Below are 22171 nucleotides of genomic sequence, written 5' to 3'. Positions count from 1 at the left end.
CTAGCCCGACGAGCAAGGTGAGGGTGTGCGAACCCGCCTAGTGGACCCATGCTTGCATGCATGGGCCATGTTTAGAGAAGCACTACACATCCAACCTTGACTAGACTCGAAAGCTGCCTAAGAGCATGTTATAATGTTTTTCAAATGATAGGTCTCTCCATGTTGCATGTGTGTGCATTTTCCGACCCCAATAGTAGAGTTACTTAGTCAGTATTTCTTAAAAAACTCAAGTCATGTGCTACTCGTACATTTCAAGTAAAGATAGGGCATGGCTGTATAGATGATCGCGGTGTCACAATGAAAGTCGTCGAACCACTATTAGGATAGCTGCATTATGTCTTTCTATAGCCCTTAAGGTCAAAACAAGACATTGATTTTTTTTTTTTTTTTCAAATGCTACACTTTATTTTTCCGCTTTACCATTTTCTTAGTGTTATTTTTATAGTCTTACTTTACATGTTTAAGTTCATGACATCGTTTAAAATTACTTTAAATTAATATTTCTACACTTAACAGTTATATCATACATATGGTAACGACCTTATTATAGTAGAAAAATAGAGTCCATAGTTACTTTTCGTCTATGAAATTTAGCATATGGATCCGGATGATATAGATACTTTTTTTTTTTTTTTTTTTTTGGTTTTTAGGATTTTTCTAGTCTATTATATTTCAAAGGTTGTTTGTTAATGCATATTTAATGAGTTATGAAACATGTTCTTATTGTTCGAATGGTTTGAAAAATTACTTCAAATATACTTTCGTGTATATACTCTTTATTCTAGAATTTTTGCAGACGAACCTGGGTTCTTTTAGCATGTTTTGTTCTCTTACTCACATGTTTACTAAAAAAATTTCAAGCCAAACGCGCTTAACATCAATGATTGAGCTACCAAATCAGAAGATGTTTTTAAGTATATGTAATAACTATTAATTTTTTTTTGTTAACCAAATTGTTATAAATTAATATAATGTTTAATAACACCATATATATATATATAATGTTGCTCAAACATAAAATAATTAAAACATGGCTTACTTAATCTATTTGAGTTTCCATTTCTTTATTGATTTAAATATCTAGTTTTAATGATTAAAATAATATGTAATATGTTGTGCTCTCCACTTTGTTAGTGATAGAGACAAAGGGACAAAAATGGGTATTAATATCTACCAAGTATATTACTTTTCATATCTATTTAGTTTTAGGAAATTTAATTAAGAATTAAAATGTGAAACCATTTTCTAAAATTAAGAACTAAAAATAAAGTATTTTATCGAGGCTTGGACGTCTATTCATACTTATCTTAACACATAAAAGTCATATTACTAGGCGTAACTTAGGCGTAATTGATCTTCCCTGTCTAATCAATTAAGATATCTACGTGAGTATCATATAAATAACTCTTTACTACTGGAGCAACACAAACTAAAAACCCCTATGATGTAAAATTATTGACTGAATGAGTAATTACAAAACAAATAGTTCAAATCAAAGATCTTTTCTTTAACCTAATTCTCTGATCCACAATCCTTACATGTGAAGGAACACAAGTAGAGTTGTAAGATGACAAAAAGGCTCGCATAAAAAACAAAAAAAAAAACTTCATCTCACTGTGGCAGAAAAGCCTCAAGTAAAAGATACTTACAGTGTTCGTATATCGTCTGCATGAACTCGTAAAAGGTTCGATATCAAGGAGCCATACAAATTCTAATGCGAGCTACAAGGCTGGTAAGAGCTAAAGATTATAGACCTCTTCCAATATGGTCTCATTGTGCTGCTTTCAGTTGTTGCTCGTCTTCCACAACTTCTTCTCCTATACCTCTTTGTGCAAGTCTGTAGTACAAAATACCCATGGTTGCCAGACATGCCCTGCACATGATTCAGGAAATCCAATGCACATACACATTACACAATTAAGAAAAAGGAGCGCTTCAAGCAAACCATAAAGCATATGATTAAGAGAATGAGAGGAAAAAAAAGGTATATAAATATACGGGAATTACATGATTGCTATGACAAGAAGAATTTTTCTGGGATCCATTCTGGAGGGTCTTTGGTGCCGAACACGGCCTTCACTGACATCATTGGCACCCAATGAATCTTTACGTGGAGGCGCAGTCACGGGTAGGGTTGGCAATGCTGTCGACCAGAAAGGAAGTAGTGCTCTAAGAAACTTGTGCCTAAAAGGACCTGCAGGCAACAAATAAATGGAGTAATGACAATAATTACCAAAATAACATGCAGCAAAAATGTGTAAAGTAAACTAAGGAATATATCAACAACAAAAACAATTACTAATATTAGTATTGACAAGGCAGAAAATTAAGAAGCCAAAACCATGACTGAAGCAAGGAGCTCACTGCTCTATTTTGTGGAAACAAAAAATAAAATGGTGCTGAAATTAAAGAGTCTCCAAAATATGTGCTGCGTAAGGAAATGGTGAGCTTACTGTCCCATTATCAAGAACTTTCAAGATGAACTTAGTTACATCACAACTTAAAAGGGAAGAAAATATATGACCACGAGTTTGATGTCTATTTTAACAAGGAACAAGTTTATGCAATTCCCGGATGAGAGTAAAGAGGGAAACAAATGGCCACTTAAGTGACGTTTGATAAGCATGTAACTTACCTCTTCGAACGTATTTCTTGTGGTTACCATCTTCATCATCAGCATAATACGAAATTTCAGAACTTTGCCTGTCATAATTGATTGCACCCTTTCTTGTGGTAGCAACAGGCTGGATTGCATTCGAAAATTAAAAATAAATGGTATGAGAATAAACTGAAAGTAAGCAAATGAATAATATGTTGACTAATCATCTTTCAATGAGAAGATATTCTTACGGCTGAAGGACTTGAGCCTTTCACAAAATTCCCTTCTGGACCAGGAATTTCAATCTCAACAATATCTGAAATGTTATTTTTGGAAGATCCAGCTCCAGTTGTGGCTGAGAATCCTTCACCCGTATTTGAGACAACGTTTGCTATTGAATTTAATGAGCTCTTATTGTTATGTGCATCTCCTGAAGAGGAAACCAAGGGATCTGAGGCAAAGGCAGGGGGAGGCCCATGGGATTCTGTTGCTGATAATCCTACTGGATGATTTCCAAACAAACTCTTTTCCAGACCAGTCTGACGAACAAAAAGAAACAATACTAGTAAGACAATAACATGGTACAACCAGCAACATAGCAATAGAACCAGGAATTAGATGAGACTCAAAGAGTCTCAAATAAAGTTCATTCAGTACAATGTTCCACCGTGAAGATCCCATAGGATGATCAAAAAAAATGTCAATAGTGTAGATTTTGTAAAAAAAATAATAATAATAATAACATTCAACTTTTGCTAAATAGCTCAACCTTTTTTTTTTTTGGATAATTTTCTATTTGGGAGATAACCTTGTTTGTTTAGATAGTATTTTATATGATTAAAGCTTTCCTCTGCATTTCAATATTGATAATGCACATGTTGGACATCATTAACTTAAATAGTATTTGAGCCTATAGACAAAACAGCAAGCTAAAAAAAGTTTTAATGAAGTAGGGCGATTGTTCGAGTAGGTCATATCGCAGCAGCTACATGAACCCCTTCCTTTCTGTTGCAGGCAGCACCTCGAAAAGCATGGACGAGCCACATACAAGGAAACTTGCACGTGTGGTTCTGGCCAGGATGCCAGTATACTGTACTAATATGTGTAGGTCCCGTAATTCAAGCCAGGATTGAACTCTACATGAGATTCATAATTGCACATCCACCACAGCTTCAGTGTAAAGGTAGCTACAAAGAGGTGGGCATTCTCACTGCTGTTTTCACAAAGACTGCACCAACTTAATGAGAGGCACCTGTACAGCTCTTTGTTGTTTTCCCAAAGAAAGCACTAACTTGATGAGGGGCATTTGTAAAGATCCCTATACTTTGTCACACTCATCCCCTAAAGCACGCAGTTTTTAGGTGAACCCTACACTTTTTAGGGCGTTTAACCTTTCAGATAGCCTTACAAAGAAGATCATTAAGATTTTTATCTTAGAAAAAAAAACTATTAAACAGAGAAATATATTCACTTAAGAAGTCATGCATAAAAGAAGGGAGATGAGATATCCCCAAAAGGCAAAGGGATTACAAAAAGGCTTCCCAACTGGCCAAAATATGTAAATCATAGCTACAAAAGAATTTAGAAAAGAAACCAAGAAGAGGAATGAAACTTGATAAGATCCCACAGATTTTCAAAGCTCATCTGCTGCTGCAGAGTGGAGGTTCTCTTATATTGCTCTAGCTAAAGACACCACAGGACAGCATCCACTGTATCAAACAACACAACTATAGCCACGTGATTAAGATTTAGGCCGAGAAAAAGCCAATGGATGGCCTCTTCAAAAGAGCAGGGAAAACACCAACTAACCCCAAAGATACTGAAGAGCTTTGCCCAAAGGGGCAATGATTCAATGAACAAGACTCTCGGGGCTTCTTTTGCATAACACACGCCTATTTGGAGAGAGTAGAAAGTTAGGCATTTTCCTTCGGATATGATCATCAAGAATTTCTATTCCTCTAGTAAGCTTGTTGTATAGACTTCACAAAAAGGTTACTCAAACTGCATGGAAACTAAGTTCTAGTTTCCTCAAACATCATTGTAGGAGCCTGAAAGTTACTGATTAAAAAATGAGAGATCAACATTTTGCTCGAATTCCCTCTGATTAAGCTGTCTACAAAATACAACATCGTTCTTTTAAATCTCTGGTTAACTTTAGGTTGATCACAGAGATAGGACAGTAGATGGCAGGCTCTTGCAACTCCTTTTCACCTTCTCTTCAAGATGGCTCAAGGGGGCTCCTAGCCATGACCTTTATATTCCTACTTAGAAGTACGAAGTTCCAAGAGAGAAAAGGAGAGGAAAAATAAAAGTAGTTTCCATTTTCATCTGCTCTAGCTTCAAAAGCAGAAGGCCGGTAAATTCAAATGGGGCATCCAGTCATACATCATAGACCCCATGCTCGTGCAATACAAGTGGAGGAGAAGCTTGACGATGAATCTGATTATTGTTTTGTGATAGTGATTATTCAAGGATTATGGGAGGTTTTTAGCTTCTTGAGTGTTTCTTGCTACCCTGGAAGATTCTATGAATTTACTCAGATCAAGCTCAAGAAGCATATTAAAGATTGAGCGATCTTATAGGTGACTTGAAATGAAAGAAGAATAATTTTAAGGAGAGTGATTGGAACTTGAACTGTGGGATAAAGTTCAGCTTATTATCATTCTGTGGTATCATTCTGCAGTATCTAATATTGAGTATCCAGTAATTTTCCCATTTGTTTGCAACTCTTTAGTTTCTTAATTAGAGCATCACACATCCCCTGGGATTGTACAGGCAGTAAAAGCAAGAACTAAGGAAGAGAAAATAGAAATAGTCATATGAAAACTGAGATAATCATCTCCCCAAAAATTTCTCAGGCATGTGAGCCTAACCTGCAAGATAGCTTCCTTTAGCTTTGCGTGTAGGCGAGATCCTGAATCTTTAATGTTCTTCGGAGGCCATATCTGCACCAAGAATATACATGTATCTTAAAGTAATCAGACATGTGAGACAATATTGTAGTTTCCATTATAGAAGACTATATTCACATCAATCCGGGAACTTGAAAAATTCATCATCAAGAAGAAACAACACAACAATGACATAGAGGTGTCAAAGGCATGTCCTGGGATCATATATGAATTTGAATTAAATAATAAAAAGTGTACATATATACCATACCGAAATGGAACAGGCGGGGCAGTCGTAGCCAGCAGGGGCAGTGGATGGAGGAAAGCTCTTGATATGTGAGACCAAGCAATCCGTATGTATAACATCTAGCATGAGAACAATGAATTACATAACCACTTCAACATTTCAATTGAAATCCACTCTATTCTTAAAAATTGCATGGAAAGAAGGTAAGTAAATATACAAAGTCACATACGCAAGCATCCCAATCGAGTAGTTTGAGGACCAGTTCCTTCCTCAAGTGTAGCATGACACAGGCAGCAATTTGGAGGCCAATCATAATCTCCATTCAATACCCACTCTGAATAGGTGCGAATCTTAAAGGAAGAAGAAGCACAACATTAACATAGCACAAACCTAAAAGGAATAAAGCCTAACAAAGAGAATTGCTCATATTCTAAGTCATTCTATTGCAGCAGCTGAACAAAGGAGCTATTTAGGTGTACTTTTGAAATTTTGATTTAGAAACAATAGAATCTTAGTGGGGGAAGATAAACAGGGAACGTTTGTTCTTTTTCTAGGTTTATGTCGTGCTTTCAATGTTTGTGAATAATGACTACTGTGATCTTTCATTTGGTCTTATTCTTTTGGACTACAACAGTTTTCTTTCTCATTAGGTTTCTGTTGGGTTCATTTGGGCAGTCATTTTTTAGACAAAGTTTTCTTGTTGGCCCACATTTTTTGCCCTATTTGGACCCTTCTATATTCTTTCATTTTTTTCTCGCTGAAAACTTGGTTTCAATAAAAAAATAATAACGCTTTAGAAAACTGCAAAATGAAAAAAAACAAAGGTATAATGTGCACAGAAGAGAGAAGAAAAGAACTATGAGAAAACTCTCCAAAGAATTAGAGTCTACATGTAAAAATCCCTGGCCCCAAGGTGAAGTTAAAAGTCAACCAACAAATAGAGTAGAGAAGAAACATCATGAGATTTCTTATCAGACAAGTGACCCCAAAGCCAAAGGTATTTGAGGTGGAAACTCCAAAAATATATATAGAAAGAGAGGAACAGCAAGAGAAACCCCTAGAAGAATCAGGGGTCCACACCCTAACATCTCTCCATCTCAGAGTAACAACCTGATCTCAAAGGATATAAAGAAGCCTCACCCCATCAATCACCTCCCTATCAGTAAGCGAACAATGTAACCATTAGATTAAAGTAGAGAACCAAGAGAAGACAACACGGAGGATATCAAATACAACCTCTTATTCAAAAGGCAATAGAGACAAGGAAAAAGAAGCACATGGGTTTATCGCCAACCCAAAGATCCTCCCAAAAAAAAAAAAAAAAAAAACTCACATCCTTCCCCAACAAAGCACCTGATAAACTGAGAAAAGAAAGAAAACATGAAGATATAGCTTTCCAGGGTTTTTTTTTTTTTTTTTTTTTTTCCCTTTTTGAAGCCCCTCAAAACCACTCAACAGGGTGAGAGTCGTACCTATTCACAATCACTTTATACCACAGATTGTCAGATTCTAAAAAGAAATGTCACAGCCACTTTGCCAAAAGCGTCTCATTGCACAACCTCAAGAGCTCCCAATACTCAAGCCTCCAAGCTCTACAGGCTTCAACACCAACGCCCACTTAACCAAATGGGACCCAACCCTCCTCAACCTCCTCCCACAAAAAGTTCCTCATCAGTCTCTCAAGCGTTTTACTCATAGTAACATGGATCCTAAATAAAGATAAGAAAAGGATGGGAATCCCACTTAAGACTGCTTTGGAAGAAAAATAAAACTTTTACCAACCAGACAACCATTTCTGAAACTTTTCTAAGATTAGTTCTAGAAAACATGACCCCTGACCAGACAATTTCTGAAGATTGAAATTTACAAGAGGGATGTATAATCCATGGTATTTACAAAAGACCTTCCCAATTTGCAATGAGGGAGGTATAACTATAGGAAGTAAAAATATTAGACAGTTTACACTAAGATATAACTTGGTAAACAACATTGTCGAAAAATTTTGTATAGGTCTGTGTCTTTTCTACAAATATTCTCTGATTTCTTTCTTTCCACAGATTCCAAAAGAAAGGCATGATAAGATTTTTCCATAATAGGGCTTTTGTGTTCTTNTAGAAAGAGAGGAACAGCAAGAGAAACCCCTAGAAGAATCAGGGGTCCACACCCTAACATCTCTCCATCTCAGAGTAACAACCTGATCTCAAAGGATATAAAGAAGCCTCACCCCATCAATCACCTCCCTATCAGTAAGCGAACAATGTAACCATTAGATTAAAGTAGAGAACCAAGAGAAGACAACACGGAGGATATCAAATACAACCTCTTATTCAAAAGGCAATAGAGACAAGGAAAAAGAAGCACATGGGTTTATCGCCAACCCAAAGATCCTCCCAAAAAAAAAAAAAAAAAAAACTCACATCCTTCCCCAACAAAGCACCTGATAAACTGAGAAAAGAAAGAAAACATGAAGATATAGCTTTCCAGCGTTTTTTTTTTTTTTTTTTTTTTCCCTTTTTGAAGCCCCTCAAAACCACTCAACAGGGTGAGAGTCGTACCTATTCACAATCACTTTATACCACAGATTGTCAGATTCTAAAAAGAAATGTCACAGCCACTTTGCCAAAAGCGTCTCATTGCACAACCTCAAGAGCTCCCAATACTCAAGCCTCCAAGCTCTACAGGCTTCAACACCAACGCCCACTTAACCAAATGGGACCCAACCCTCCTCAACCTCCTCCCACAAAAAGTTCCTCATCAGTCTCTCAAGCGTTTTACTCATAGTAACATGGATCCTAAATAAAGATAAGAAAAGGATGGGAATCCCACTTAAGACTGCTTTGGAAGAAAAATAAAACTTTTACCAACCAGACAACCATTTCTGAAACTTTTCTAAGATTAGTTCTAGAAAACATGACCCCTGACCAGACAATTTCTGAAGATTGAAATTTACAAGAGGGATGTATAATCCATGGTATTTACAAAAGACCTTCCCAATTTGCAATGAGGGAGGTATAACTATAGGAAGTAAAAATATTAGACAGTTTACACTAAGATATAACTTGGTAAACAACATTGTCGAAAAATTTTGTATAGGTCTGTGTCTTTTCTACAAATATTCTCTGATTTCTTTCTTTCCACAGATTCCAAAAGAAAGGCATGATAAGATTTTTCCATAATAGGGCTTTTGTGTTCTTGAAAGGGTGGTATGTTAAAGTCATATCCAAAAAATCCTTTACCTCCCTAGGAAATGTGAGATGTCATCCGAATACATTGAGAATCGTTGTCCAAAGATTCTGCGTATGTGCATTGCATAAACAAGTGACTTTGTGATTCGTTTTCTTTCTGACATAATGGACACCAATTTGGAGAAAAAGTGATGTAAAACATTCTTTTTTTTGAAGATTTTCACTTGTGCTGATGGCTTTATGCGCTATTTCCCAAAGGAAGAACTTCACCTTTTTAGGTTGATGTCCTTTCCATATTGTCTTTGCTAACGTGGGATTTATTGCTTCTACTTTTTTACCCATGTTCATCATTAAGGATTTTGTAGAAAAGACCCCGTCAGCGCTGGGGAGCCAAGTCAATGAGTCTTCTTTGTTTGACAATACCACAGGGGCAAGATCAAGGCTTAATTTGGCCCACTCCATTGATTCATTATCCTTTAAATTCCTACCAAGCTTCAGGTCCCAAAATTTGTTGACAACATTCCACGTTTCTTTAATCGTGGCTTGCCTGTATGAGAGAGCCTGTACAAAAGTGGATACTTCAAGGTTAGCGTGGTGTTTTCAATCCATGGGTCAGTCCAAAATGATGTGCTTCCCCCATTACCCACCTTATGGCGAGTTCGGTTGGTGATGAGATTTTGATGTTTCTTTATGTACTTCCAAGGCCCTTTTGTAGAAGATGGAGGGGGTGATTTTTGTTTGATGTAAAAGTATATTTAGCCTAAGATTTCACCATAAGGCCTCTTCTTCATGATGATATCTCCATATCCATTTGGCGAGGAGAGCTTTGTTCTTCCTCCTTATCGAGAGAAGACCGAGGCCTCCCTTTTCTGTTGGGAGGTTTATAATATTCCAACCAACAAGGTTTGCGTCATCTTTCCACAAGTAGTTTCTGAATAGTCTTTCTATATCCACGGCCACTTTTTGTGGCATTTCAAATAGAGACATGTAATAAGTAGGGAGGTTGGATAATGTGACTTGTATTAGGGTGAGTCTTCCGCTTTTTGAAGTATAACGTGATGACCATGTTGACAACCTTCTTCCTATTTTCTCAATAATAATCTTCCCAAAGGAAAAGGATTTGTGGTTCCCTTTTAGAGGTAGTCCTAGGTACATATTTGGTCATTCTCTCTTTTTACAACCATAAATGCTAGCAAATTCTTCAATGATCTGCAAATATTAATGCCCATGATCTCTACTTTAAGGATTACCACCCAAAAGAAGTCCTAAATAAGTAGAAGGGAACTGACTAACCTCACCCCCACAGCCACGACCCACAACGCTATCTTGGAAGGACAACAAATTATACCAAAAATGGAACTCTTCCTCTTGTTAATCTCAAGACCAGATAAAGCTTTAGAAAAAGACAAGGATCTATTTATATTAGCAAAATAACTCTCATGTCGAGAGCAAGAGAAGAGTGTCATCAAAAAACTAAAGGTGAGATTGATAAACCAAGTCGTTACCCACCTTGAAGCCCTCAATCCCACCTTTTCCCCTAATGTCAACACGTGCCTACTGAGAACATCAACCACTAAGAGAACTAAGAAAAATCTTGTCTTTGGGTCCTAACTTAGTTCCACATCAAAGTTTTCCACTTGACCCAAAACCCTTCTTCCCCAAAACTCTATCCAAAAAGTTTAAATCCACATGGTTATAGGCTTTCTCAAAGTCAAACTTAAAAATCATCCTTTCCTCTATTCTTTCCCTATAATCCTCGATGGCTTCATTAGCCATAAGAACTTAATCCAAAATTTTCTGTGCAAGCTCCCTGATAATTGGAAATGGAATTTGAAAGGACTCTCCTTAATCTACCAGCTAAAGTCTTAGCAATAATCTTATGCAAACTTGTTATAAGACTTATGGGTCTGAAATCTTCCACCTTGTTTGTCTTCTCTTTTTTTTGGAATAAGACATATATAGGTTTCATTCATTTTAGAATCAGTAATACCCCGCTCATGAAACTCACAAAAAAACTTCCACATGTCCTCCTTAATGTTGTCCCAATGCTTCTAAAAGAAGGTTATAGTGGAGTTGTCAAGACTAGGAGACAAACCTATCAAAACCAAAAACCACCTTACAAATTTCCTTTAAGGTGAAAGGGGCCTCTAGCTCTTCCCTATCGAGATAGGATTCCACTCTAACCCTTTCTACAGATGACCTAGGGAAAGGGTAGGAGCATAAAAGATTTGATAAAAAAGAAATAATCTCCTTTCTCTCCCTTAGCACCTCCCCACTATCTTTCTCCAAGAAATAAATCCTATCCTTGTTCCTCCTTTCTCCAAGAAATCAATCCTATCCTTGTTCCTCCTTTCTCCAAGAAATCAATCCTATCCTTGTTCCTTCTTCCTTTGGCCCGATTGTGGAAGAAAGTGGTATTTTTTTTTTTTTCTATCCTTTGCCCACTTCACCTTAACCTTTTGTCTCAAACTAGTATCCTCCTGACAAATAATAGATTCGAAGTCCCCTTCCAAGGAGACACATTCACTTCTCTCTCTCCTCCCTAGTCACATATTCATGAATAATATTTTTGTTTCTATCCTTTGCCCACTTCACCCTAATTTTAATCATAATCTACACTTTCTTTTTCCTAAGATCCCCAAAAAGAGAAAGGTTTTGCTCCTTGAGAGTAACTTTTAAGACTTTGCAACTTTCCAAGGAAACAAAAACCCACCCACCTTCCATCTAAACAATGGAAAATGAGTAGTTATTCTCCCTATACCGTTTAGAGTATAGCTGAAGGAATACCATTTATTTGTCTCCCTGTACCGTTTAGAGCAAATTTTCCTGTTTAGCTTAAGAAGTTATTCTTAAGAAGGAATACCATTCTCCCTATACCGTTTGGAGCAAATTTTACAAAACTAAACAAGGAATAACTTCTCAAGCAGGAAAATGAGATTAAATAATTATTTCTCCCTATATAATCAGGTGAACTCTTTGGTAAATGATCCCTTCTGCACTATAGACAAAAGGTGGAAAATACAAAGGTGATCCCATGGTAGCTAATTATACAAATATTTATCAACACTCCATATTGTGAACCGCCAAAAATTACCACAGGAACATACGAGAGAGAGAGAGAGAGAGAGAGAGAGAGAGAGAGAGAATACAACTGAGAAGTCGGAAAACAGATTGAAATAAATTGCAAAAGAAACTCATGCGATAAGAGATTGAAATACAAACAGTATTTTCCCCCTACTGTAAAATGATGAATAAGCTTACCACGCATATTTGGTGTTCTGGGAAACATATGCATTCTCCACATACGGGAACCTTATGAACAAAACAATACAACTTCGTGGCCTGAAGCAACAAAAACACAAAGCAAAAGTATTCTCAAGTTCATTGATTTTAACAAAGCCAGAAAAAAAAAAAAAACAAGGCTATCACGATAACAAATTACAGAAACAATAAGAAACCGCATTTCAGTTAAACGGTAAACCAATAAGCAACATAGCGAAGTAAACTTGGACATTTCCTCGATCCAAATAATGATGCTTACAAAATTCATGAAAATCCATAGAAAATTAAAACTACCCCCGTAGCAATGAGCTTATAATTCCGTAATTCTACATACAATCAATTAGTCAACCATTCAGATCGCTTCAAATTCCAAGCTCCCAACCCCGGATCCGATCCCAATTTCAACATCAATCAAGCCTCCACAATCCGAATCAGAAATGAAAAGGAAAAATAACAAGTATAATCCTGCCCTGCACAACACAATAGCGACAGAAGGGAGAGGAAGAGGGAGAATCGTAGTACCTTGCGGCATTTGCAGACCACCATTGCAGTGACCGACGCGGAGACGCTGTGATGAAACAAAGTTGGACCGGTATGGAAAAATGGCAAAACTAACAATTCAACGACATGGATATAGATCTCCAAAGCTCTGAAATGTCTCGACCAAGGGTATCAATGGCTTTGAGCTCTCTCTACCTGAGTGAAGCACAACGAAACCCCCACCGTTTTCTTTTGCTTCGCCGATCCCTCCCCCCTACACTTTCTTTTTCTTTTTTTCCTTTTTCTTTAAGACTGAAATTTCAATTTCTTTTGGAATATTTTTTTTATTTTTCTTCAATAATTTGGAAAATATTTTATCACCATATTGTTTTATTAATTTCAATTATTCATTTACGAATGCTATATTCGCACACATGCGAATTGAGTGTTGTTTGTGTTGAAAAATTTAGACCCGAACCATTTAGTTAGTCTAAAAAGTAGTTTAATAACTCAAGTCAAGTCAATTATTAGTAGATATCGTCCTTTTTGGACTATGTTTTGATATTTATAAAAGTTAGAGAAAACATTGAAAGAAGAAAATGTATTTATTGTATTCAATTATTAAATATTAAAATGATTAATATATATTATATACATTAAAAAAAATTAGAAAATTTGATTAGGTTAAAATGGGTAAATATATCTAAAATGTGACTCAAATTTGTTAAATATAAATTTTAACATATTAAATATCTTAATATATTACTTAATTATGACAAATATTTAATATTTGTTCAAAGTCACTTAAATAAGGTCAAAGCCATATGAGATATCCCGACATTTTTTCTTATCTAGAGAATTAGAGAATTTTCTGTTCGAATCATAATAAGAAAGATCTTATAGCGGACTAAAACGAATGAGCAGACAGACAGCTTGAAATGAATGAACGTTCTCTAGGACTGGCTCACATCGCATACGATTGCAAGAGCAAGAGCAAGTGTGAGTAAACATCACAAAATCATAATAACCTTAAAAACACAGAACTAAACCTAAATGAGAGAGTTTTTCAATATACAAACCGGCTATAAAGATCACATTGCTGATGTTCATTCATTAGTCAAGTCCTTCAGAAGTAAACCAAAACACCCCACCCCAAGAAAGAAAGAATTATAAAGCCCATCCAGGGGGTAGCAGCTAGCTATGAAAGAGTGGGGTTGTGTATCCTTCTATTTCTACACTTGAATTACCTCAACCCGGATGGCGCGGCTTGTGGATTGCCTCCGGCTCCTTTCCTCATGGCTCTCGACTGCGCAAGCATATCGTCGTAGTTCTGATTGTAGAAGCAAAATGTTAGACTTGCGTGACGAAATTCAAAGCATCTTAAAAGAAAACGAGAGAGAGAGATAGAAATGTATGTGATAATGACCCTCTTTTCGAACGCAGAATCCCGCGAGCTGATTATCTTGTCTACAAGGCCATAGTCAATGGCTTCTTGGGGACTGAAGTACTTGGGTCGTTGAACATCTTTAGCAATCTCTTCCGCGGGTTTACCAGTTCCTTTAGCTAATAGCTCGATATAGTAATCGGTGTTGGCATCGAGTTCTCTGGCCTAAGACACGAGTTCCAGGAAAATGAGAGGGAGACACTGGCTAAAGCTCAACAGAGAGAGGGAAGTATGCGTACCTTAATCCACATATCTATGACCGCACCACTTGATCTACTAACTTTAGGCAGATACAGTTTAGCTGCAATTATGAAAGACAATGGTCAAAAAGGAAGGGAATGATCCTCGCGAGCCAGGAAAAACAAGTTACCATAATCCTGGATGGTTGATGAGCATGCAGAATTATGCAAAATGAAAGAATTATATATCAGTTTTAAGAGGCGAGGAACGTACCGGAGGAGTTAGGCTGGACAGCACGGTAACCCTTGGTTCCAAGTGACAAAAGCATTGCTGCTTGACCGAATGCCATTCCGCAGTTTATAGTATAGACATCAGGTTTGCAATACTACACAGATGTAAAAAGAATTAAGCTGAGACCTTGTTGATGGCATAATAAAAACAACGAAGTAACTAAATCATAAACTATTGATACGGTTTTATTTTGGCACATTTTTACTTTCATAAAATAATTTAGCAGCCGACGTTGATGGATTAATAAGCTATCATCAGGTAGGAGAAAATGTCTCTGGGTCCTCGGTTTACTTCCAATGTAAGAAAGCTTTACGTGATAGAGGGGATGAAGCTGGTATATTTCCCTTTTAATCCTTCATTCAAGGGGGCTATCTTCCACCATTTTGGATTCCACAAATATCAAGTTTGATCTCCCAAGTCATTTGGAATTTCTTAAATTATAAATCTTTTTCCAATCATCCCTTTGTGTCCTAGTACGAAATCTCACCTTAGTTGAAGAGGGAAATGAAACATTCCTTGTAAGGGTATGAAACCTCTCCCTACCAGACGCGTTTTAAAACCTTGAGGAAAAGCCCAAAAGGGAAAGCCCAAAGAGGACAATATTTGCTAGCGGTATTTGGGCTGGTACAAATGGTATCAGAGTCAGACACCGGGCGGTGTGCCAGCGAGGACGTTGGGCCCCAAAGGGGTGGATTGTGAGATCTCACATTGGTTGGAGAGGGGAACAAAGCATTCCTTATAAAGGGCGTGGAAACATCTCCCCTAGCAAACGCATTTTAAAATCTTGAGGAGAAGCCAANATCTCACATTGGTTGGAGAGGGGAACAAAGCATTCCTTATAAAGGGCGTGGAAACATCTCCCCTAGCAAACGCATTTTAAAATCTTGAGGAGAAGCCAAAAGGGAAAGCCCAAAGAGGACAATATTTGCTAGCAGTGGGTTTGGGCTGTTACAGTTTGTTTTATTTGATACCTTGTAGGCAAAGGAACATCTCCCTTACTTGGGCTTTAGCTTGCAAAAAAAAAAAAAAAGAATAAATAAATAAATATAAATAAAACAAAAAGAAGAAGAAAGAAAACTTCTTCCAATAGGTGTGTTTCATAAACTCTGTGCCTGGCTCGTCATACATGGGAAAATTAACACCGTACTCTTTAACCCAATATTAACTACTTCGAGCTTAGGTCCACATTGGTATACTAACTCTAGGGGCGGGGCAGGGTAATGTCGGGGCAAAAGAATCACATGCTTTGACATTACTCTTTTTCTGCTTATGTTTAGGGAGGTTTTTGAAGACCAGCCTAAAGTTGATACTATCGGTCAATATCGGATGGAAATCCTTCTATAACTCCTGTTTTAGGATGAAGGAGGGCCATCATAGTAGGCTCTTTTTTTCGCTATCTTAAGGAATATTTAGCAGCAAGGAACACAAGATCTTTCAAGAGGGGAATGCTCTCTATGGGAAAGATATGGCATATGCTCACTTCAACACTTCCTTTTGATTTCTACCATCGATTCTTATAGAGATTTCCCTTCGCTTTTAGTACCAGCAACCGGAGCTCTCTTGTAATATCGATTCCTGTTTGTTCATTTTTGGCGGCTCCTATGATGGTCGTTGCCTTCTTTTTATTTTTATAACCTCCCCACAACTTCCATTTTTCTTACTGATCAATTTTTTCTTTTCAAGGAATGCATTTTACCAAAAAATTCAAAGACCAGATACGTAGTTACTCAATGACAAATATTGGACAAAAGGAATTAAGTTCAGTTAAGGAAGAGACTACTTACAGCCATCATATCTGCTATAGCATATGCTTCAGTTTCGAATCCAACATTCTCCATCTTCTCATTCTAAGTTATCAACAAGCACCAAAGCAACAAAAACTAGGTCTTGAATATTAAAATAACAACATGGTCAAAACAATGAAAATTACAACGATACTCCAAGCTTCGTTAGAACAGGAAATATAATACTTCATGGATTAAGGAAATATCAATTAATAACCTGCGTCCCCGGAGAGTTTATGTAGAGATATATAGGCTTTGATGGGTTATCATAGTCTAGCCACATAAACTGAGCAACAAGAAGCTCAGTCACTGCTGGTACGATCTGCATTTATTTCAACAAAATACAGTGATGTACCCCTGAGAAAAAATATCTTGCAAAGCAGAATTGAGTAAAGAATAAATATTTTAGTGGCTCACAGGCATGCCCAAATAGACTATACGAGCGTCCAAGAGCAAAGAAGGCAAATCAGGAGGAGCTGATTGGCGTCGCCCATATCCCCTTCCTCCCCCACGATACATACTAGCGCTCATACTATATTTTGATGGACCCTTTTTTCCATCCATGCCTGATAGACTCCACATTCCACCATTATTCAAATAGCTGTGGGCGGATGAGATGCTTTCCTGCCAGGTAACAAGCAATCGTTGTGGTTACTAAAGCACAATAATAATGCTTGGCTTGAACAATACTGAGCTTCCAGCAAAAAGTAAATGTGCCTGTTTCTTTTTCCTTTCTTTTTAACTGAGTATGGATTCGCAAATTTATAGAAATTACTGAACCCTCAAGATCAAATGAGAAAAGAACCTCAGTAACTAATTCTGACTGTCGCCTGACAGGATTATCTTCTGTCATGAACATGTCCAGTTGTGAAGGTGTAAGGCCATAAAGTGATTGAGGAACGTTCTCGTAGTTCTCCATCACTATAAGAACAGGAGATATGGAGATTTAGGCAATGATATTGTTTATTTTCGTCAGGATCAAACTCATGAAAATAACGATGGAACTAGAATTAACAAAAGAAAAATGAACGTGGATTCAAAGACACAACTCCCCAATGAGGTGGCAATTTCTGTTTACTGTCAACCAGTTGCTCAGTCTTAAAATATTATTAATAAAAGATTAAATTTACCCTCTCCAAAATCTCCGGCCATCGAAATACCATCACAAATCATCAAGAACACATGAAAAGAAAACGCCAAACGAACAGATATTTTCCAAGTTACCAATCAATCAACTAATTTCATCAGAAAACGAACGGAAACAAATAAATAGCTTCAGATGATTGAATGATTCCGGCCAGACAATTAAATATCGAAAACTTACAGCCATCTTTGAGATTCTCTTCTCTGAATTGCTTAGGAATGTGGTCCATCGATTTTTTGGCAGAGGGAGAAAGAAAGTATCTGCGATATGAAGTTCTTGGGCGAGAGGAGGGGAAAGGGAGATGGGTACCGAAAAGGAACGATGACTTTGAGCTGCCGACGGCCAACGACGGCGTAGCAGAGATATGAAGAGGTGAAGATGTCGCCATGGAGAAGGCCAGGTGAGAAGCTTGGCCGGATTTTGCCGATAAATTTTTTGAGGTCTTCGAGTTCTTCTCTGATCGAGGTCACTCGCTGTTCTGCTAACAACAAGACAACGAGAAAGGGAAACAAAACCAAAATTAGACGGAACTGCAATTGGGCTTTAAGCCCAAGCCCAAGCCCAAGCCCAGCCCAAGCCCAAAGGCTTGAGGCTCAATAGTCTCGCTATCTTTTGGGCTCTTACCTAACTCAAATGCAATCATGGTTTGTGATGAGACCTATATTTTCGTGACGGGTCCTTGGGCTTTACATTTTCTTTTCGAGTTGAGTTGAATGGGTTATACTTCTCTACACATATTTTACGTGCATGCACATGAACTCACTATGCGGGCTTGCATAACCCCTAGGCTTGATTATGAGCTAGTGCACGTTCATGCTGCCGGGAACCAATGGAAGGAAAGGGTGCTTATTGTAGCATGGTGTAACGTCCATACAAAACATACAGGAGAAGCCAAGATGGAGCTTCCGACCATGCTAAGTCGAGTCGAATTGCGGTCTAGCTTGCAGGTCATGGGCATGCATGCGAATTGCGGTCTAGGTCAGGCGTGTGGGTTGGAACGAGCTGGTGGAATGCGTGGGGACCATGGGTATTTGGACTAGGTCGTGGGCAGGCAGTTTGATTCATGAGAATAACAAATTAAAAAAAATGTACTGAAGGAGATATATTCCTTATTTATAAACCGATGATCTTCTCCTTAATTAGCCACCGTAGGACTCCACCCAACATTCCTCAACATCAAAGAAGGTAGAGGTGTTTAAGCCGAGAGTGAGATTTTGCNAAAAAAAAAAAAAAAAAAAAAAAAAAAAAAAAAAAAAAAAAAAAAAAAAAACACCGAGAATAAATATGAATTCAAATGAGATATATAATTTTACTAATTGGTATAAAATCTTGACACATGTAAAAAACGCTATTTTGAAAATATAATATCTTGACGCTGCGTCAACTTCTTTATACCTACCGATTAACGGAATAAATAGGTAGAAACACAACCCTAATTTCGAAAACCACGTATAATTTCGAGTTAAATCTTCAACTTCAAGTTAAACAATAGTTTCGTTATCACGAAGTAATCGATTTTAGCGCACGTAAAAACAAATATATCATGATATATATATATATATATTACATGAGATTATGAATGTGGTCTGTTTAATATAATATTTGAAAGTATAAAAGGATAATAAAAATATAAAATTAAAAGAAGTTGAGAACTTGGTTATATTCGCCACGTATTTATACTCCACAAAAATATTAAACATGTTGAAAAGGGGTGTGGGAGTGCGTTGCGTGGCAAGTGGTGGGTGAGCAAGATGCCACGTTGAGGGGTTTCAGTCGGAGAAGCCAATGAAATAAATACACGTGGTTAAGTGTGACAATTTATTTGTCGGTTACGGGACACATGTGAACACGGCCCCATAAAGAGGAAAAGTACACGCGTTCGAGTGGCGAAATAGCAGCGCGTAGTGCTGACGTCACTGACAGTTGGTGTCACGTAAACGTAGGGTGGAGACTCCACAAAATGCATTTAAAAATATATTTAATAATTTTTTAATAAATTTATAAATTATCGTCCCATCAGCGAAGTTTGTCTTTGTCAGTTGAACATAGCTTGTGCGGAATCCATTCTTGTTCAACCACACACACCGCCTGCGCGTGTATGTTCAATTGTCTGCGATGACATCCCGAGACTCAGAATGGTGTCAAGACATATGAACCATGTCGATGGAGATCAAGATGACAAGATGAAAGCGACATGGCATTAAGAGACCTTAACCCCGAGTAAAGGCGTCTTACTTAAAGTGAGTAGGTAGTTTTGAGAGTTAGTTGTCGAAATTCTCAATTAAGCAAGATATATAGGGATATTTTAGTCAAAAACTAAAAAATTGAAAAACGTATTAAATATAAAATTTAAAATTTTTAAAAACTAATTAGATAATATAAAATTTGAAACATGAATTAAACAAAAACAATTTTAAATTTTTTTTAAAAAGGAATAAAAATAAATGGAAAAATGGGAAAAATAAGTTGGTGTGAGTTGGAAATGAAAGGGATTATGAGTGGAAGTGGAAGAAATAAAGGAAAATGGGATAAGAATACACGTGGGCGACAGCCGAAGTTTCTCCCTAACTTTTGCTCTCTTTCCACTTATTCCCTCTCTCTCTCCTCTCCCTTTCTCTCTCTCCCTTCATTTTTATATATATTTTTTTATTTTTTCTTATTCTATTAAAATATATTAAAACTCAAATAATCTTTTGAACTAATTCGAAATTTTTGTCCAACCAATTATTTTTTGAATTATTTTATTATTATTATTATTTTTAAAAAATCTTATTACGTATCATATTAATAATTAAAATATAATAAATTTTAAATATTAAACATTTACCAGTCATAATTTATTATTAATATCGATTACAAACGTTAAATATTTTAAATACTTTTAGGAGTATAATATGGTTAGTTTCGACTATAATCCTATATCTAAATTAGTCGAGTTGACCCATAAAAAAAAATGTCAAAAATCAAATTTTCATATTTTTCAAATATTTAACCAAAACCCACAACTTTTAATGGTATAATTTTTATTTAAAAGTTGTTTATAGGAAGAAAATGTAAATAATTAGTAAAATAAATAGAAAAAAAAAAAAAAGAATGAGGTGGAAATTAGGTAAGCAAATAAAAGAAAAAGGAAGACTCCACATTCATCGAAGTGCCAGCTCAGAAAACTCCAACCATTCACTAGTACACTCTAGTCCTTCTCCCATTTAAAAATAAAAATAAAAATAAAAATAAATAAATTTTGTTTTGACTTGGAAAGAGTCCCAGCCACCGCCATCGCTCCACCAGTTGACCGACCCACCTCCCCCTTTATAACCCACTTCCCCCCTCCCTTCCCCTCAAACCCCCACCATGGCCTTGCAAGCTCTCAATTCCCCGACCGAGCCATGGGTCAAGCCATCCAAGCGCTCAACCCACCCTCCGCTCGACTCCGACGACCAGCACTTAGCCTTTTCCCTTCTCATGCTCGCACACGGCGGAAACATCCCATCTCCGACGAAATTGCCTTATTCTTGTTCCGTTTGTAATAAGTCATTCTCTTCTTACCAAGCCCTCGGCGGCCATAAGTCCAGCCACCGGAAATCAGACGCCGCCGCCGACACAGATTCCACCACCACTTCCGCCGTCTCTTCTTCTACAAGGACCCACCAGTGTTCCATCTGTTTCAAGTGTTTCCCCACTGGCCAGGCTCTCGGTGGCCACAAACGGCGCCACTACGACGGCAACAACAATAAAACCCTCGCTGCTGGTTCCGATAGTAACGGCGACTCCACTCTCACGCACACCCATGTCCGGGACTTCGATCTCAACGTGCCGGCCTCGCCGGAGTTCTCGCCGAGATTCCCGGACCGAGAAAAAAGTCAAAGTCAAAGTCAAAGTCAAATCCAGGAGAAGTATGTGGAGGAGGAAGTGCAGAGTCCTCACCCGTTGAAGAAGCCGAGGCTTTTGCTTCCGGTGGAATAATTCAGATTCCGGCGACGCTAAATCCATTTTTTTTTTTTTTTAAATATTTTTAGTGTGATTTTAATTATGGGTTTGGATTATTGGGATTAATTTATTAGTGTACAAAGTAATTTAATTTTTGGTTGTATTTGGAAATTTTAAATTATTAAAGAGATAATCATGATTATTTGATTTATTTTAATTAATTAATAAATACTGTGTTTTTGGTGGCTAAGGGATAGAGGTTGACCTTTACGAACTGTCCTTTCCACTCGTCCGATGGTTCCTTTAACGGTCGATCCATTAAAAAATAAAAAAATAAAAAATAAAAAATAAAAAGAAATTGTACATTTTTATCAATTTTTAATTTCAAAATTAAATTAATTCAATTTTTACCGTAAGCTGTTAATTTTTTACGTCGTAAAGGTTGTATATATATATATAGCGGTCGACGACTAGAATTTATATTATCTTTTAGAAGCTGGTATCGTTAGAGCATACTTCTCAACACAAAAGTCGGGATTGGAATAACCTTTGCTTCCAGCCCCTTATTGCTCAGGGCTGGATTGCCTCAAATGCCGACCTAAGAAGGACGCTTGCAGTGTTGTGATGTAAGAATTTTGTTTTTTTACTTTCACTTTTTTGTTGACTAGGCTTTCGTATCCTCAGGAATGAAACTAGTGTCTGGAGAGGGACGAATAA

At 37.1% G+C, this 22171-nt stretch overlaps 3 protein-coding genes across 3 annotated transcripts; 1 reads left to right on the top strand and 2 right to left on the bottom strand.

The window, feature by feature from the left end:
- Positions 1-1483: 1483 nt before the first annotated feature.
- On the bottom strand, positions 1484-12976 carry LOC111793539 (zinc finger protein-like 1). The gene is made up of 9 exons (XM_023675466.1): positions 12727-12976; positions 12184-12264; positions 5967-6087; positions 5762-5856; positions 5473-5544; positions 2851-3138; positions 2636-2744; positions 2008-2194; positions 1484-1873 (listed from the first exon to the last, which is right to left on the bottom strand). Exons 1-9 carry the CDS (start codon positions 12748-12750, stop codon positions 1771-1773), a joined length of 1080 nt encoding a protein of 359 aa, XP_023531234.1. The 5' UTR covers positions 12751-12976; the 3' UTR covers positions 1484-1770.
- Positions 12977-13676: 700 nt separating this feature from the next.
- On the bottom strand, positions 13677-18013 carry LOC111793752 (ATP-dependent Clp protease proteolytic subunit-related protein 1, chloroplastic). Its single transcript, XM_023675781.1, has 9 exons — positions 17708-18013; positions 17189-17304; positions 16801-17007; positions 16601-16705; positions 16384-16446; positions 14582-14693; positions 14368-14429; positions 14111-14293; positions 13677-14014 (listed from the first exon to the last, which is right to left on the bottom strand). The coding sequence occupies exons 1-9, from the start codon at positions 17913-17915 to the stop codon at positions 13928-13930; spliced, it is 1143 nt and encodes a 380-aa protein (XP_023531549.1). The 5' UTR covers positions 17916-18013; the 3' UTR covers positions 13677-13927.
- A 2863-nt stretch (positions 18014-20876) lies between these two features.
- Positions 20877-21705, top strand: LOC111793920 (zinc finger protein ZAT10-like). The gene has a single exon (XM_023675997.1). It carries the CDS (start codon positions 20879-20881, stop codon positions 21488-21490), a length of 612 nt encoding a protein of 203 aa, XP_023531765.1. The 5' UTR covers positions 20877-20878; the 3' UTR covers positions 21491-21705.
- Positions 21706-22171: the final 466 nt, after the last annotated feature.

The sequence above is a fragment of the Cucurbita pepo genome, chromosome LG04 (genome assembly GCF_002806865.2).
Source record: "Cucurbita pepo subsp. pepo cultivar mu-cu-16 chromosome LG04, ASM280686v2, whole genome shotgun sequence".
Classification (NCBI taxonomy): domain Eukaryota; kingdom Viridiplantae; phylum Streptophyta; class Magnoliopsida; order Cucurbitales; family Cucurbitaceae; genus Cucurbita; species Cucurbita pepo.
Note: the sequence above shows the minus strand (reverse complement) of the source record. Positions and strands in the feature narration are given on the sequence as shown.

Coding starts and splice junctions, on each gene's coding strand:
- LOC111793752 (XM_023675781.1), bottom strand. CDS start 17,915: ATGGCGACATCTTCACCTCTTCATATCTCTGCTACGCCGTCGTTGGCC. Junction 16,447..16,600: donor TAAACTCTCCGGGGACGCAG/GTTATTAATTGA, acceptor TTGATAACTTAG/AATGAGAAGATGGAGAATGT. Junction 14,015..14,110: donor ATTCTGCGTTCGAAAAGAGG/GTCATTATCACA, acceptor TTCTACAATCAG/AACTACGACGATATGCTTGC.
- LOC111793539 (XM_023675466.1), bottom strand. CDS start 12,750: ATGGTGGTCTGCAAATGCCGCAAG. Junction 3,139..5,472: donor TAAAGGAAGCTATCTTGCAG/GTTAGGCTCACA, acceptor TTTGTTCGTCAG/ACTGGTCTGGAAAAGAGTTT. Junction 1,874..2,007: donor CTTCTTGTCATAGCAATCAT/GTAATTCCCGTA, acceptor AATCATGTGCAG/GGCATGTCTGGCAACCATGG.
- LOC111793920 (XM_023675997.1), top strand. CDS start 20,879: ATGGCCTTGCAAGCTCTCAATTCCCCGACCGAGCCATGGGTCAAGCCA.